The following is a 19,234-nucleotide window of genomic DNA, read 5'->3' on the forward strand; positions in this document are numbered from 1 at the left end:
CTCATTTTTGAACTGTTAATACTCCAATTGTTCAAACAGTTATCTTACAACACTGCAACTGACTCAGTTGAACTGAGACCCATTTTGCACAGTCCATGTCTCTAATGTCCCAAAGGCTGCAGAATTCTTTCTCGATGGACCAGAGCCAGCCCAGGCTGTATGGAACCTTAGAGACTGCTTAGGGCCCCTCAGCCATGAGGGGCATACTGCCAACATTTAAGTTAAAAAAAAACAGGAGGGTTGGTGAAGAAGTTAAAGATAATATTTTACTTGAGTTGACGACAATTGCAATCATTACAACAAGCATAAACATGTAGAAAAGTGATATTTTCAATTACTTTGCCTACAGTGTCCCATTGAACTATCTATGGGTGACAAAATAAATGTAAGGTTGCATTAACAAATGTTAGGATTATGAATAACATATTTTTCATCTAAAAATATTTAGTTTATGAATTTGGGTCAGGCTATGCCCAATTCTGACATAGAAAACGTATTTTCGGGTGTTACATCAAATTTAGGGATCGTAAGAAATACATTTTGAATGTTTAAATTCCAGCTCTGGGAAATATAACTGACATTTTTGGGCATACTCTGACAAGTTTTAATATCATAAATGAGGTAATTTTGTACTATGAGGCTCTGTAACAAACTCTCTTGTCATTACTGCCTCAACAAGGCTCAGACTGAATATTTGTGACAAGTTGAGTCAGTTTTGAGTTTTGAGAGGAATGAGAACTAATGTGTGGAGTGATGTGCAACTTATTGCACAATAAATGAGCATGTTGTGTTTGTGTGAAGGTGCTTCTCTGCTATGAATCAATGTGAGGACAGAGAGGAGGGAGCCCCTCCCTCTAAAACCTCTCTGTGTGGGGAACATGACAGCCAGACCAAAGCTCAGAGGTGAGATGAGGATCTCTAACTGTCTATAGCTGTTCTCTGTTCACATTACTCCACCATCATTATTCACACTCAAAGCTCTGTGTGTGCTATATTGAAGCCCAGAGCAGCAATCTGATGATCACAGGTAAGCTTTTTGAACTGAAAGTTATCTATATCATGAAAAGTATTTCATTGTCATGTTTAAAACATTCAACATATTTCTCAGCAGTATTTTATCTTGGAGGATTTTTACTGAACATGTGGATTTATGATGTTTTATGATGTGTTATGATGTTTTGTTTCCATCAGGATCCATCAGAAAAGTCGAAGTTACTCTGAACTCAGCAGTATGTCCATGAAGAGTGATCGGTCTATGGGTCGATTTATTGACTTCAAACATGGACAGCAGTCTGCTGATCAGAGGTAAGACTGTAAAATGTTTGTGTCTGTTACTATCCAACTCTCCTAAGAAGAAGTTTGATTGATTGTGGGGATTAATTCTGGACATTGGTGACATACAGTATATCTATGGCAAATATTTTATACACATGGACCACAAATTTAGCCAATCCCAGAACTTTCTATCGTAACCCATGGCCTTCCTCAGTGAATAGAACCTGCTCAGGTGTCATCATGTAAATAAAGTATAACACTTCAGTCACATGATAACAGCTGGTTGTATTTTGGGGACGATAGTTACCCATGTCTCTGTTCAAGGATGATCTCTGGAGTCAGATGTGAATATCCTCCTTGACCTTTCTCAAGCACTCCACTGACTCCTGGTCAATGACCTTTGACCCCTTCCCAGTGAATACTGTGTAACTAGTTTTGTTCTGTTGTTCAAAGACTAGTACCACTATTACTTGACAGAAGCCCTTCCCCTCAAGGATAATTCTGGCAGTTTTCTATATTTTTCTTCTCATCAACAAGTGAGCCACACTGATGCACTGGGTGACATGTTCCTTCATGATGAAGAGTTTGGTCATGTTAGTTTGTTTAGAAACGGCTCCAAAGACTAATAACAGCGATAAGAAAGTAACCCTCAAGAGAGAACTTCCAAGTACTGTTTACAGCTTCACTAGCTTGTTGTGGCTCTGCACATGAGATTTGTGGACTATGAGTAAAGAAAACTGCCAGCCAAATCCTTTAATTGATCAAACCTGAGCAATTCCTTTCTCTGATGAAGGCCATGGGATACAGTCAAGAGCTGCGGGAATAACTACAGATGTTGTATCTAGAATATTTCCCACAGAAGAGGTATGATGTCTTTGTTATGAATGTACTGAGCATGTCACATTCTTTGTCTGTCTCATGTCTGAACAAGTGCATTTATGAGTGTTCTGTTTCCATCAGGATCCATCAGAAAAGACAAAACTACTCTGAACTCAGCAGTATGTCCATGAAGAGTGACCGGTCTATGGGTCGATTTATTGACTTCAAACATGGACAGCAGTCTGCTGATCAGAGGTAAGACTGTAAAATGTTTGTGTCTGTTACAATCCAACTCTCCTAAGAAGTTTGATTGATTGTGGGGATTAATTCTGGACATTGGTGACACACAGTATATCTATGGCAAATATTTTATACACATGGACCACAAATTTAGCCAATCCCAGAACTTTCTATCGTAACCCATGGCCTTCCTCAGGGAATAGAACCTGCTCAGGTGTCATCATGTAAATAAAGTATAACACTTCAGTCACATGATAACAGCTGGTTGTATTTTGGGGACGATAGTTACCCATGTCTCTGTTCAAGGATGATCTCTGGAGTCAGATGTGAATGTCTTCCTTGACCTTTCTCAAGCACTCCACTGACTCCTGGTCAATGACCTTTGACCCCTTCCCAGTGAATACTGTGTAACTAGTTTTGTTCTGTTGTTCAAAGACTAGTACCACTATTACTTGACAGAAGCCCTTCCCCTCAAGGATAATTCTGGCAGTTTTCTATATTTTTCTTCTCATCAACAAGTGAGCCACACCGATGCACTGGGTGACATGTTCCTTCATGATGAAGAGTTTGGTCATGTTAGTTTGTTTAGAAACGGCTCCAAAGACTAATAACAGCGATAATAAAGTAACCCTCAAGAGAGAACTTCCAAGTACTGTTTACAGCTTCACTAGCTTGTTGTGGCTCTGCACATGAGATTTGTGGACTATGAGTAAAGAAAACCGCCAGCCAAATCCTTTAATTGATCAAACCTGAGCAATTCCTTTCTCTGATGAAGGCCATGGGATACAGTCAAGAGCTGCGGGAATAACTACAGATGTTGTATCTAGAATATTTCCCACAGAAGAGGTATGATGTCTTTGTTATGAATGTACTGAGCATGTCACATTCTTTGTCTGTCTCATGTCTGAACAAGTGCATTTATGAGTGTTCTGTTTCCATCAGGATCCATCAGAAAAGACAAAACTACTCTGAACTCAGCAGTATGTCCATGAAGAGTGACCGGTCTATGGGTCGATTTATTGACTTCAAACATGGACAGCAGTCTGCTGATCAGAGGTAAGACTGTAAAATGTTTGTGTCTGTTACAATCCAACTCTCCTAAGAAGTTTGATTGATTGTGGGGATTAATTCTGGACATTGGTGACATACAGTATATCTATGGCAAATATTTTATACACATGGACCACAAATTTAGCCAATCCCAGAACTTTCTATCGTAACCCATGGCCTTCCTCAGGGAATAGAACCTGCTCAGGTGTCATCATGTAAATAAAGTATAACACTTCAGTCACATGATAACAGCTGGTTGTATTTTGGGGACGATAGTTACCCATGTCTCTGTTCAAGGATGATCTCTGGAGTCAGATGTGAATATCCTCCTTGACCTTTCTCAAGCACTCCACTGACTCCTGGTCAATGACCTTTGACCCCTTCCCAGTGAATACTGTGTAACTAGTTTTGTTCTGTTGTTCAAAGACTAGTACCACTATTACTTGACAGAAGCCCTTCCCCTCAAGGATAATTCTGGCAGTTTTCTATATTTTTCTTCTCATCAACAAGTGAGCCACACCGATGCACTGGGTGACATGTTCCTTCATGATGAAGAGTTTGGTCATGTTAGTTTGTTTAGAAACGGCTCCAAAGACTAATAACAGCGATAAGAAAGTAACCCTCAAGAGAGAACTTCCAAGTACTGTTTACAGCTTCACTAGCTTGTTGTGGCTCTGCACATGAGATTTGTGGACTATGAGTAAAGAAAACCGCCAGCCGAATCCTTTAATTGATCAAACCTGAGCAATTCCTTTCTCTGATGAAGGCCATGGGATACAGTCAAGAGCTGCGGGAATAACTACAGATGTTGTATCTAGAATATTTCCCACAGAAGAGGTATGATGTCTTTGTTATGAATGTACTGAGCATGTCACATTCTTTGTCTGTCTCATGTCTGAACAAGTGCATTTATGAGTGTTCTGTTTCCATCAGGATCCATCAGAAAAGACAAAACTACTCTGAACTCAGCAGTATGTCCATGAAGAGTGACCGGTCTATGGGTCGATTTATTGACTTCAAACATGGACAGCAGTCTGCTGATCAGAGGTAAGACTGTAAAATGTTTGTGTCTGTTACAATCCAACTCTCCTAAGAAGTTTGATTGATTGTGGGGATTAATTCTGGACATTGGTGACATACAGTATATCTATGGCAAATATTTTATACACATGGACCACAAATTTAGCCAATCCCAGAACTTTCTATCGTAACCCATGGCCTTCCTCAGGGAATAGAACCTGCTCAGGTGTCATCATGTAAATAAAGTATAACACTTCAGTCACATGATAACAGCTGGTTGTATTTTGGGGACGATAGTTACCCATGTCTCTGTTCAAGGATGATCTCTGGAGTCAGATGTGAATATCCTCCTTGACCTTTCTCAAGCACTCCACTGACTCCTGGTCAATGACCTTTGACCCCTTCCCAGTGAATACTGTGTAACTAGTTTTGTTCTGTTGTTCAAAGACTAGTACCACTATTACTTGACAGAAGCCCTTCCCCTCAAGGATAATTCTGGCAGTTTTCTATATTTTTCTTCTCATCAACAAGTGAGCCACACCGATGCACTGGGTGACATGTTCCTTCATGATGAAGAGTTTGGTCATGTTAGTTTGTTTAGAAACGGCTCCAAAGACTAATAACAGCGATAAGAAAGTAACCCTCAAGAGAGAACTTCCAAGTACTGTTTACAGCTTCACTAGCTTGTTGTGGCTCTGCACATGAGATTTGTGGACTATGAGTAAAGAAAACCGCCAGCCGAATCCTTTAATTGATCAAACCTGAGCAATTCCTTTCTCTGATGAAGGCCATGGGATACAGTCAAGAGCTGCGGGAATAACTACAGATGTTGTATCTAGAATATTTCCCACAGAAGAGGTATGATGTCTTTGTTATGAATGTACTGAGCATGTCACATTCTTTGTCTGTCTCATGTCTGAACAAGTGCATTTATGAGTGTTCTGTTTCCATCAGGATCCATCAGAAAAGACAAAACTACTCTGAACTCAGCAGTATGTCCATGAAGAGTGATCGGTCTATGGGTCGATTTATTGACTTCAAACATGGACAGCAGTCTGCTGATCAGAGGTAAGACTGTAAAATGTTTGTGTCTGTTACAATCCAACTCTCCTAAGAAGTTTGATTGATTGTGGGGATTAATTCTGGACATTGGTGACATACAGTATATCTATGGCAAATATTTTATACACATGGACCACAAATTTAGCCAATCCCAGAACTTTCTATCGTAACCCATGGCCTTCCTCAGGGAATAGAACCTGCTCAGGTGTCATCATGTAAATAAAGTATAACACTTCAGTCACATGATAACAGCTGGTTGTATTTTGGGGACGATAGTTACCCATGTCTCTGTTCAAGGATGATCTCTGGAGTCAGATGTGAATATCCTCCTTGACCTTTCTCAAGCACTCCACTGACTCCTGGTCAATGACCTTTGACCCCTTCCCAGTGAATACTGTGTAACTAGTTTTGTTCTGTTGTTCAAAGACTAGTACCACTATTACTTGACAGAAGCCCTTCCCCTCAAGGATAATTCTGGCAGTTTTCTATATTTTTCTTCTCATCAACAAGTGAGCCACACCGATGCACTGGGTGACATGTTCCTTCATGATGAAGAGTTTGGTCATGTTAGTTTGTTTAGAAACGGCTCCAAAGACTAATAACAGCGATAATAAAGTAACCCTCAAGAGAGAACTTCCAAGTACTGTTTACAGCTTCACTAGCTTGTTGTGGCTCTGCACATGAGATTTGTGGACTATGAGTAAAGAAAACCGCCAGCCAAATCCTTTAATTGATCAAACCTGAGCAATTCCTTTCTCTGATGAAGGCCATGGGATACAGTCAAGAGCTGCGGGAATAACTACAGATGTTGTATCTAGAATATTTCCCACAGAAGAGGTATGATGTCTTTGTTATGAATGTACTGAGCATGTCACATTCTTTGTCTGTCTCATGTCTGAACAAGTGCATTTATGAGTGTTCTGTTTCCATCAGGATCCATCAGAAAAGACAAAACTACTCTGAACTCAGCAGTATGTCCATGAAGAGTGACCGGTCTATGGGTCGATTTATTGACTTCAAACATGGACAGCAGTCTGCTGATCAGAGGTAAGACTGTAAAATGTTTGTGTCTTTTAGAGAGTAAGTAAATAATAAGACAGAACAGCCAAGTGTTTTACCTGGATCCACTGTGATAAAACAGAACACCTTTAACACGGAGTGTTATTATTTATTCTAAGACTTAATCTTTTCTTCACAGAGTTCATCAGCAGAGCTCAGAGGTTCTCAGTTGTCAATCTGTCCAGCAGCATCAAACACACCTGGACTCCATATTTATGGTGTGTAAATGTAAAGCACAGCCCCTACTACTAACTACAACAGCCACATTCTAAATACTAAACCACAATTCTGGTTCTAACAGTCTCCATGCTGCACTCTGTAGACCAGTAGGTTTTCAGTCTGTCACAGATGAAATGAAAGTTGACTTCTGCCAGTTAAATTTTCATTTTATCCTGTTCCAGCTGCTGGAGGAGAATATCATTAGTTTTGTGAAGAGCGAGCTGAAGAAGATCCAGAGGGTTCTTAGTCCAGATTACCCAGAATGCTCAGAGAGTCAGAGTGAGGGTGAGGAGGTGTTGGACGGAAAGGAGGAAGAGCAGAGGAGAAGCAGCAGAGAGGCATTTCTGAACATCACATTGCATTTCTTGAGGAGAATGAAGCAGGAGGAGCTGGCTGACTGTCTGCAGAGCAGTAAGAGGACTTTAACTTTAAATATTTAACATGGAGAGGAAATGGAGGCTTCTATTTCAAACTCTGCTGTTAGTATGATGCACACATCTGCATCAGATCTATGAATTCTTCTAAGCTGAAAAAAGTAAGAAACTGTTTGTCCACAACTGATGAGCTGAATAGATTTCATAGTGGAGGAAAACATAGACATCTGCAGTTTAATGTTTACATTTTACCAATTTATTGTAGAATCATCTGATTGATTTCATTTGTTGTTTGATAATTTAGGAACTGGTGCTGCAGAGTGTCAATATAAACTCAAGTCTAACCTGAAGAAGAAGTTCGAGTGTGTGTTTGAGGGGATTGCTAAAGCAGGGAACCCAACCCTTCTGAATCAGATCTACACCGAGCTCTACATCACAGAGGGAGGGACTGCAGAGGTCAATGGTGAACATGAGGTCAGGCAGATTGAAACAGCATCCAGGAAACCAGACAAACCAGAAACAATCAGACGAGAAGACATCTTTAAAGCCCCAGCTGGAAGAGATGAACTAATGAGAACAGTGATGACAAAGGGAGTGGCTGGCATTGGGAAAACAGTCTTAACACAGAAGTTCACTCTGGACTGGGCTGAAGACAAAGCCAACCAGGACATACAGTTCACATTTCCATTCACTTTCAGAGAGCTGAATGTGCTGAAAGAGAAAAAGTACAGCTTGGTGGAACTTGTTCATCACTTCTTTACTGAAACCAAAAAAGCAGGTATCTGCAGATTTGAAGAGTTCCAGGTTGTGTTCATCTTTGATGGTCTGGATGAGTGCCGACTTCCTCTGGACTTTCACAACAATAAGATCCTAACTGATGTTACAGAGTCTACCTCTGTGGATGTGCTGCTGACAAACCTCATCAGGGGGAAACTGCTTCCCTCTGCTCGCCTCTGGATAACCACACGACCTGCAGCAGCCAATCAGATCCCTCCTTGGTGTATTGACATGGTGACAGAGGTCAGAGGGTTCACTGACCCACAGAAGGAGAAGTACTTCAGGAAGAGATTCACACATAAGGAACAGGCCAGCACAATCATCTCCCACATCAAGAGATCACGAAGCCTCTACATCATGTGTCACATCCCAGTCTTCTGCTGGATCACTGCTACAGTTCTGGAGAATGTGTTGAGAAGAAGAGAAAGAGGAGAGCTGCCGAAGACCCTGACTGAGATGTACATCCACTTCCTGGTGGTTCAGTCCAAAGTGAAGAATGTCAAGTATCATGAAGGAGCTGAGACAGATCCACACTGGAATCCAGAGAGCAAGAACATGATTGAGTTTCTGGGAAAACTGGCTTTTGAACAGCTGCAGAAAGGCAACCTGATCTTCTATGAATCAGACCTGATAGAGTGTGGCATCGATATCAGAGCAGCCTCAGTGTACTCAGGAGTGTTTACAGAGATCTTCAAAGAGGAGAGAGGGCTGTACCAGGACAAGGTGTTCTGCTTCATCCATCTGAGTGTTCAGGAGTTTCTGGCTGCTCTTCATGTCCATCTGAAGATCATCAACTCTGGAGTCAATCTGCTGGCAGAAGAACAAACTTCATCCTGGTTGTCTAAAATCTTTAAAGACACACGTAAACCAAAACATCTTTACCAGCATGCTGTGGACGAGGCCTTAAAGAGTCCAAATGGACACCTGGACTTGTTCCTCCGCTTTCTTCTGGGTCTTTCACTGCAGACCAATCAGGCTCTCCTACGAGGTCTGCTGACACAGACAGGAAGTAGCTCACAGACCAATCAGAAAACAGTAGAGTACATCAAGAAGAAAATCGGTGAGGATCTGTCTGCAGAGAGAAACATCAATCTGCTCCACTGTCTGAATGAACTGAACGATCGTTCTCTCGTGGTGGGGATCCAACAGCACCTGAGTTCAGGAAGTCTCTCTACAGATAAACTGTCTCCTGCTCAGTGGTCAGCTCTGGTCTTCATCTTACTGTCATCGGAAAAAGATCTGGATGTGTTTGACCTGAAGAAATACTCTGCTTCAGAGGAGGCTCTTCTGAGACTGCTGCCAGTGGTCAAAGCTTCAAAAAAAGCTCTGTAGGTGGATGAAATGCTGAATATATGAACAATTTCAAATATATTTAATTTTATACATGATAAATAAAACATTTTGTGTGTGTTCATCACTAATTCTTCAGGCTGAGCGGCTGTAACCTCTCAGAGAGAAGCTGTGCAGCTCTCTCCTCAGTTCTCAGCTCCCAGTCCTCTAGTCTAAGAGAGCTAGATCTGAGTAACAACAACCTGCAGGATTCAGGAGTGAAGCTGCTGTCTGCTGGACTGGAGAGTCCACACTGTACACTGGAAACTCTCAGGTCAGGATTCATATGTTTGTTAAACAGTTCATCCTGCTTTAGGTTTATGTTAGTGAAGATGGTTAACATCTGTAGAATCTTCTTGCTAATATGATTTTCTAAAAACACAGAGTTAACTTTATTTTCTGAATTTCAGCCTTTCAGGATGTCTGGTCACAGAGGAAGGCTGTGCTTCTTTGGTTTCAGCTCTTAGCTCCAACCCCTCCCATCTGAGAGAGCTGGATCTGAGCTACAATCATCCAGGAGCCTCAGGAGAGAAACTGCTGTCTGCTGGACTGAAGGATCCACACTGGAGACTGGGCACTCTCAGGTATGCAGAGATGAGTTGCAGCCTGTTTCTGTGTCACTGACAAACTGAGGAACACTGCTTCATATTGAACAGCAGTTAGGAATCATGTTGGATACAAAATCATTCAGACTGTTTCTTCCTCCAGGGTGGACCATGATGGAGAGCACAGGTTAAAACCTGATGTAAGGAAGTGTAAGTGTGGAATTAATTTGATTCATGGCAACTAAACAGCACAGTCAGTTTCTCTTTAAATACAAAGTTGGTCTTTGTGGCATTTATTCATTAAAACATTATGAAAAAAATGTATCATCAAACTTTATAGAAATTAACAGATCAGAATTTAAGAAAATAAATACATCAGGTGTGTCAGATGATAAACTGCTGCTGTGATGTTTCTTCTTCTCACCAGATTTCTGTGAACTCACACTGGACATAAACACAGCACACAAAAAACTCAAACTGTCTGACAACAACAGGAAGGTGGAACGTGTGGAGGAGTATCAGTCATATCGTTATCATCCAGACAGATTTGACTCCTGGGTTCAGCTGCTGTGTAGAAATGGTCTGACTGGCCGATGTTACTGGGAGGTCAAGTGGAGTGGAAGAGTTCATATATCAGTGACTTACACAGGAATCAGCAGGAAAATAGACAGTGATGACTGTAGGTTTGGAAGGAACAATCAGTCGTGGAGTCTGTTCTGCACTGATGGCGGTTACTCTGTCAGTCACAATAAGAGAGAAACATCCATCCCCTCCTCCGCTGTCTCTCACAGAGCAGCAGTGTATGTGGACTATCCTGCTAGCACTCTGTCCTTCTACAGAGTCTCCTCTGACACACTGATCCACCTCTACACCTTCAACACCACATTCACTCAGCCTCTGTATGCTGGGTTTGCAGTCGGGTATGGTTCCTCAGTCTCCCTTTGTCCTCTGTCTGAGGGAGAGTCTCCTCCTGTGTAGACAAACACTCACACTGCTGACTGAAGACAGCTGCTGAAATCACTGTTCACTCTGTTCACCAGTGAACAATAGAAACTGGAAGTGACAGCAGCTTCCTGTGTATAAATGTTGATGATGGACGAGGTTTCACTCTGGTTTCAAAGTTTTCTTGGAGCAGAATCTAGTGGCTGTTAGTTATTCCACTTTATCTGGATCTTAAAGTGAAGTTTTTCCTGAAAATGTCCAGACATCCCAGTCTTTTTGATGACAGCTCAAATTGTGTTAAATCGTTAACATCAATGTGTGTTAATATCTGATGTAATCTGCCTAACATGTATGTATATAATAACGTATATAATTGCTTTCCTTTAGTTTTCCTTGCCCCCGTAGGTGATGTAAATATTGTCTTGTAAGCCCATGTTTGCTAGGAAGCTTTGGGTATATAACATTTTCCCCCTCTTCACTGTGATTCAAGACGCTTTCGCTTCACGTCAGGGTCCTGTATCACCCTGTTGGGCTTCATTTCACCATAATGACCTGCTCGCTGTACATTATCCTTTACCTGTATTTTAATCTCAACGCCTTTTCAAGTACAAATCACCAAACACATTATTATGTTTTTTTATGGCAAAAAAGGTGTCAAAAATCTTTCTGGCTCATACATGGATACATTTATTTTAAAGAATTTTTGAGAGCTAAAGATTAGAAAAAACAAAAATTCTAAATTATATTTCCATTTGATTATCAGGGACATTCAGTGGTGCACCTGCAGGTATAGAAAAGTATGTGCAACCCACCAACCTGTTTATGCACATGTACATATTTATCTATTTCTATTGAGCAGTTTGTTACAGATGACAATGAGTCAGTTGTTGCTCAGTTTAACAATTATAATACCACAGGATGTGTTATACTGGTATCCACGTGATATTCAATCAGTACATTGTAAAAGAAAATGACTAAATAAAACATTTTAAAAAAGAAAAGAAAAATTGAACATTAATAACAACAAAATAAACTGAGGAAATAAATTGGGGAAAAAAAGCAACAAATAGACTGGGTGATCCCACCCCATCACCCTAACCCACCAAAGTTCCCTGTGCATTTTCACTCATTCACATTCTTTCATATTTGTGTGATACTGTGAAATGTTATAGATGAAAACTATGGTTCATCTTCAAATTTTAAGCTGCAAGATACTTAACGAGGGGTTCCCAAATTCTATCAAATTGAGAGAGTGTGTTCTAACCCTAAGTAAATCAAATCTTCTTAAGGTGTTAATTAAGTCATCCAGCAACATATTAACATTCGGGACTGATTAAGACACTAGTTTTATTTCATTGTGTAAGGATTTTTTTGGGCCGTAATGAGGGCATAAGAAAAAATGTCTGACAGTTACTTTCATTTCTGATCAAATGGTGAAAGACTTTTCACACACACAGACACACATATTACTACAGTTGTTAGGACAGTGTTTTCACTTTTTCCTATACAGGCTTAGCCTGACCTTGACTCAAACACAATTTCAACTTAAAATTATAGGTTCACAATTTTTCAAGTCTTAAAACAGCAGTCAGGTGAAGCTTCATTTTAGCTTCAGATACACTTTGACATACATTTTTGCACAGGAGGACGACTGTTGATTTTGTCCCCTATCACTTACATTGTAAGTGCGTTATGAAGGTGATCTTTTAATAGCCACTATGAGAAGGAGGAATTATTATGGCAAGAAAAACCTATTTCATTGTTTATTTGAATACCAGACTGATGTTTTAAGATAGACTTGAAGGAAAGTATTATATTTTTATTTAGAGACTCATTCTTAGTTAGACAACTGAACACATGATAGTGTGTTCCAATTCCTGCCTATATCAATCGACTTCACACAGCCATTTAAGAGGAGTGGACCAACATTTCGCAGGCCACAATCAACAACCTGATCAATTCTATGAGAAGGAGATGTATCTCACTGCATGAGGCAAATGGTGGTCACATCAGATACTTACTAGTTTTCTGCCCCCCACCCAAAAAATGCATATCTGTATCCCTAGTCAAGTGAAATCCTCAGTTCAGTGCCTAAAAAAATAAATCAACCAACACAAGGAATAAACAAGAACAATGGCCTGTTTCACCAAATTCTCAACATGAAAGCTACAACTTGAAACTTGAAAGATAATTTCCTCTTCATACTTGAACCTTTACATGAGCATGCAAGAGGACTCTAGGGCTCACAAATCCATCTGCACTTCACAAGCAACTGCAGCTTCAAGGACAGACTACACCTTGATTCCATATGGTCACTTTTCTGCTGTATCCTGTTGGAGATTATATCTTTTAACTTTAACCTTAAAGAGGACAGTCCAGACCTGCTCTATATGAAAAGTGCCCTGAGATGACATCTGTTGTGATTTGGTTCTATATGAATAAAACTGACTTGACTTCATGCCTTATTTAATGACTTCGGTAATTCCAATGAAAAATCATCCCCCTTTTGGCTATCTAAGCATGTCAGCCCTTTCTATGGGTGTAGTTTAGTTCCTGAGAAATTCAAGCTGTACTTCCTACAATTTCTAAAGGTCAGCAAAAGGTCTGATGGTTACTTTAATTTCTGGAGAGATGGTGAAGACTTTTCACACACACAGACACACATATTACTACACTTGTGAAGACAGTGTTTTCACTTTTTCCTATAAAGGCTTAACCTGACCTTAAATCAATCACACTTTCAACTTAAAAGGACAGGTTCACAATTTTTCAAGTGTGCCTTAAACAGTCAGGTGTCCATATGAACACTGAAAGAGGTTTTCCTCGCTGTAGTCATTCCTCCTGTTCATATTGACTATTAAACGATCCCCTTCAAATGAGCTTTCAATGTGAGGCTTCAGCAGTCTGAGTCATTTCAAGTGGATATCTGCCACATTTACAGACTACAGACTTTTTAGCATCAAATTCCCTCTTTGTGTTTCCTCGGACAGTGTTTCCCTGTTGAGCTGCAGTGGAAGTATAGTAACAAAAAGAGGTACTTTGGCACTAAAAAGACTGTAACGTTGAAAGATATCTACTTGAAGCTTCATATTAGCTTCAGATAAACTTTTAAATACATTTTTGCACAGAAGGAAAACTGTGGATTTTGTCCCCCATCACTTACATTGTAAGTGCGTTATGAAGGGATCTCCTAATGGTCAGTATGAACAGGAGGAATTATTACAGCAAGAAAAACCTGTTTCAATGTTCATTTTGGCATCTGACTGTTGTTTAAAGATGGATTTGAAACATTGTGCCAAGTCTTAACCTGGCTTGTTACAGTTTTTTTAGTATGAAATTCATTATTTGTGTTACAATCCCTCTACACAAGAACACTGTCTAAGGAAACACACATTGTTAGTAGTAAATAACCTGTAATTGCAATAATAGTAATATGCACAGTTTGGGTGGTATAGTTCTGTGTTTGTCACCTGCTGTGTCAGCCAGAACACCACTTAAGGCCAAATCTTCCACAGTATGAAATAAAGAGCTGAGAGATTATTGATATGCTGTTTACTTCTTCCCTTTTCAGTAACACATATACAGGTTTTTCAGTAGTCATGCAATCACAGCTGGCTGTTTAAGTCTGGTTGTGGTTTCTATAAAGAGAAAGAATAACAAAATACCATTGAATGATGGATAACATATTAATTTCACCCATATGCAGTAATATGCATAATATTCCCAAAACCTAATGTAAAGAATAATCAGGAGTGATATGAATACGACTACATGTCACTTAAACTGCAATAATTGTAAAATGAGGAAGTAATCAAATGGCTACAATTACATTTCTCTCCCTTTCGCAATGTCACAGCATTCCAGAAAACTCATTACATGGGATTCATAGCCATATTAACACTGTGTTGAGTTACAACTTATGTAGACATAATTTCTCATGTTGTTTCTGATTTATGTTAAATCCTTCCACTGGTGAACCGACAGGATGGTTTTATTGGGAAAACCTGTGTCCTGTCATTGAGTTAGCAAAGCCTCAATAGCAGCAAAGGTAACACACAGGTAACACTTGACAATAGCCACTTCATTTTTTTGGTTAACCATATTACACTCTTAACAATACCAATGACAAGTAATAAATGTATGAACATGTTTTGAACTCGAAACGAACTGACACGACATATCAGCATCACAAATGAATACATCCATGAACTTCTAAAAAATGACAGGAATGGCCAGGAGTTATATAGTATGTCTATGCCCCTGGGCTCACCGATAATATTTCAAACACTGTCTTTCTTTTTGTTATTTTTATATTTAGTTACGTTGTGGTTAGCAAAAACTTAGTGAAAAACAGGATGGAAGTGCCTAAAGGGAAGGGGTGGAACCGACAGACAACCAAGGTTAAAAAAGGGAGTGCCTGGTTTCCCTGGAAGAAGGAGCAGCTGCGTGGGGGCAGACATTCCTTCCACAGATGGTACACAGTGTGGCATCTCAAGGTTTAAAATGTTCACAAATCTTCCCTTAGCAACATTATACATTTTTCTCCATCATTAGGGGATGATCATAGTTACCGTGTTTAAAAAACTGTCCCAACTCGTGGCTGGAAATAGGAAACAAACAGCGGTCTCCTGTGTCAAAGGCCAACTGGGTTACACCATCCACAAAACTCACCAAATCCAAATGGGGAAAATTTTCAACTTATAGATCTCAACTGTGCCTCTGCTCTGGGTCATAATTACTATGGCCACTATATGGCCATAGTAATTATGACCTATTGTGCCACTATATGGCCATAGTAATTATGGGCACCTGACATTATGACCTATTGTGTTGTTTTTTGGGAGAAGACAGTGCTGAGCACTGAGGGTGAACCAGAACGGTAAAGTGAAACTCACTATAAAGCTCCGTAAAGCCATTACACACTGACAGTTCATACACTGTTATAAAAATATCAATTGCTTTAAGTTTAATTGTCTAAGTTTAATTGCGCTTTAAGTGGTTTGCAGTCAAACAGGAGGTGAATGTCAAAAGCCAAAAAGGTTGGAAAGTTGTTTCATCTTTAACAATGTGTTGTATTTTAAAAGCATGTTATATTATCCATTGTGTCAAATTGTCATCTGAAAAATAACTAAAGCTGTCAAATAAATGTAGTGGAGTAGAAAGTTCGCTCTGAAATGTAGTGGAGTGGATGTATAAACTAGCATCTAATGGAAATACTCAAGTAAAGTACAAGTACCTCAAAACTGTACTTAAGTACAATACTTCAGTAAATGTATTTAGTTACTTTCCACCACTGAGCATAATATAATGTCTGTAAATATTAACCCACCTTCTTTTTGTTGGTATGGAGAGATGCTGATACCAAATTCATTTGAATTTATTTGTAGTATTATTGTAGTATTATTAGTGTGGCTTCTTTTAAAAATGGAACAGATGTGGAGGAAAATTAGATATAGTTTGTTTATTTTCATGTATTCAGCTGTAATATTAATTTTCCATATTTATCATTACATGCAAACATCATATAAATTCATTACTTTTGACAACATTAGTGAATGTTTTGCACAGTTTACCAAATTACATAGTTTACACTACAAAGACAACACATCCTCTGGCTTTTGAAAACAAATCTCAGGCAACAAACAAGTGGTCAATTTTTTTTTTATCTTGTGACCTTCCTTGCTCTCTTAGACCTCTTTTATCAGAAGACCATAAGGACAGATCACCCTTTCAACCATCTGCTGCTTGTCTGTAGGTGATGTTCCCTCCAGGATGCAAACCAGCCAGTATTTGTCATTGTTGTGTTTCTCTCTGTATTCAGGGTTAATTCAATTCTGCAGAACCACTTGGTATGTCTTATCTGTCTTGTTGGAAGTGAATTTTTTGGTGTATTTGACCGCCTCAGACATGTACGGGGTCGAGTAAATCCCCCTGCCATACCTCTGACCCGGGCCTGGCTGTTAAATACAAGAATGAGAATTTATCAACTTTGAACAAACTAATATTATCTTTAACACTTCAATTATAGCACTAGTGTTTGCAGCAATACAGTAATTCTAATATATTACAAACATATTTCTATGCGGCAGAAAATAGTAACCACGTCATGATCTAGCAGCTTTAGACTTTTTTTGAGACTTTTTCAAATCATTTTTAGTTTCACTGCCTAAAGTTACTTGAATCAAAAACAGGGGGTCATTTTATGTTTCTATTTTACAGTATTAATTTGAAACCATCATCAGTTGGAGGTTTTAGGAAAACAGCAAGTATATTTTTTCATAAATATGGAAAAAGAGCAGTTCAGACACTGAAAACTGACCTGGAGCCAGTCAGGACAAGTGGGAGGAGTTTCCTGAAGTAAAATCTAAAAGTCTAAATTACATTGTTTCTAGGAAGAAATACTTCTGTTGAGTTTTTTAAATGTGAAATTTCAATGGTAAGAAATGGCCTCATACAATTTATGGCGTTACATAGACTGCACTGGTCTAAACAAAAGCTTAACAAAATATTGATCCCTCATGTGAGCGTTGTGGGCTTGTGCCATCGTCACTGACACACATGTTCTAGAGCTGTGCTAGTTTGTTGAATTATTGCGGTATTTTTCAAACTTTGTCTAAGGATATAATGTTGATTTAGACCCTTTAAGACCAGTGTTGTTATAGATCCTAATGTGGTGAAAACTAGTTCAGAGTGCAGTGTCAGTCTGCTGCAGAGATTAATATTACTCCACTGGAAGTAGGCAATAGGGGTGTGTCCAAATACAAATACATTATTCAGCAAAGCACAAATAGTTGGTTTTATACGAATATTTGTTTCATACAAATATTTAAAAAATTATTTGTTGGGGGTGTTCCCCAGAGATAAAGTTGAGCTACTAACACAAGCAAAGTGCTTTTAAAGACTCTCCATAACCTGTTGTTCCCCTTCTCCTTTCCACAAAGTTAGGTTGTAAAAAAATAGGCAATAAATGAAAAGTGCAAAGCAATAATTGCCTTTGAAGTTCCTCCCTACACGTTACACAGTGTGCTGTCTCTGTGTTATGGGTGTACAAATAGATAGGTCTGGCTACAATGAGGCGTTGAGTAAAGTTTTAGCTCAGTAATTTTCTAAAATTAAAAGTGTAATAAAAGCAAAAACAGGATTTTTAAGCCTCTTTCCACTTTTATTCGAATACAAATACAGATACAAATACTAGGATCTCTGCACATCCCTAGTAGGCAACAGCCCCTACCCATGCTAATTAGATGAGACAAGTGATGATGCATTTAAATTTAGAGAAATCACTGTAATCAGACTAGAAACTGAAATATTAATGAATATTATTACAACCATCTTTACTACTAATTACCGATTTACTCTTAATACTCTCAATTCGTCTTGATTACAAACAGAACAGAATACGATCAGACCCTCTATAATAATATTACATGTTTAAATGTATTATTTGACATATATTGTCTATTATGAATTCATTATTATGATTAATAGTTTTATATTTTGTATGGCCTATTGTGTAGGTAGTTGTGTTTTTTCCAAGTTCCAATTGTTAAAAACAGTGTTTAAAAAACAATTTAAAAAATAACAGAAACATGATTTTGATTTCAGAGTCAAAAAAACAGTTATATTAGAGGTATAACTGCCTTCTCCACCTGCCACCATGATAAATGTTTATTTCCCAACATGCTTCTGTAACCATGTAACAATGTGCAGGTTAGGGAGGGCTCCCCCTGGTGGTTACTGTCGGTATATTGTGGTAATGACAGTAATAAACAGTAATGAAACAACACAAAGAAGAAAAAAAAAAATCTAATTTCAGAGGTGGCTATCTGAAAACCCAGGCACATAAATCCAAAATAACATCTGAGTCAGTGTGTTACATTCTATCACATAAACACTGATAATGATGGATATGTAAACAAACTTTGTGTCCTAGTGTCCTTCGATGATCTTTGATGTCCCATGGTAGGACACAGGCCACTCCCCTGGTACTGACTGGGTAGTGCGGTATCGGGTTCCCAGCCAGGTATTTCCATCATACTTATTCAGCACATGTGAGAAGATATTTACACCATTCTTCAAAAAAATATTCCCTCATTTGGTGTTTTGATGATGGTGGTGGAGAACGCTGTCTAACACGTCAGTCCAAAATCTCCCATAGGTGTTGAATTGGGTTCAGATCTGCTGACTGTGAAGGCCATAGCATAAGATTCACATCATTTTCATACTCATCAAACTATTCAGTGACCCCTTGTGCCCTATGAATGGGGGCACTGTCATCCTGGAAGAGACCATTCCCATCAGGATAGAAATGTTTCATCATAGAATAAAGATGATCACTCAGAACAACTTTGTATTGATTTGCAGTGACCCTTCCCTCTAAGGGGACCCAAACCATGCCAGCAAAATGCCCCCCAAAGCATAACAGAGCCACCAGATCCCCTCACTGTGGGGGTCAAGCACTCAGACCTGAACCGTTTTTTCCTTTAATTTGTCACCCGTCTGTATATCAGGCTTTGGATACAC

The 19,234-nt window shown here is 39.2% G+C and overlaps 1 protein-coding gene across 1 annotated transcript; it reads left to right on the forward strand.

Moving 5' to 3' along the window:
• Positions 1 to 134: 134 nt before the first annotated feature.
• Positions 135 to 10,747, forward strand: LOC121897261 (NACHT, LRR and PYD domains-containing protein 4-like). Its single transcript, XM_042411654.1, has 14 exons — positions 135 to 157; positions 1,192 to 1,305; positions 2,236 to 2,349; positions 3,277 to 3,390; positions 4,318 to 4,431; positions 5,359 to 5,472; positions 6,400 to 6,513; positions 6,848 to 6,851; positions 6,939 to 7,155; positions 7,423 to 9,223; positions 9,325 to 9,498; positions 9,635 to 9,808; positions 9,933 to 9,979; positions 10,197 to 10,747. The coding sequence occupies exons 1-14, from the start codon at positions 135 to 137 to the stop codon at positions 10,745 to 10,747; spliced, it is 3,675 nt and encodes a 1,224-aa protein (XP_042267588.1).
• Positions 10,748 to 19,234: the final 8,487 nt, after the last annotated feature.

The sequence above is a fragment of the Thunnus maccoyii genome, chromosome 5, assembly GCF_910596095.1.
Source record: "Thunnus maccoyii chromosome 5, fThuMac1.1, whole genome shotgun sequence".
NCBI lineage: Eukaryota > Metazoa > Chordata > Actinopteri > Scombriformes > Scombridae > Thunnus > Thunnus maccoyii.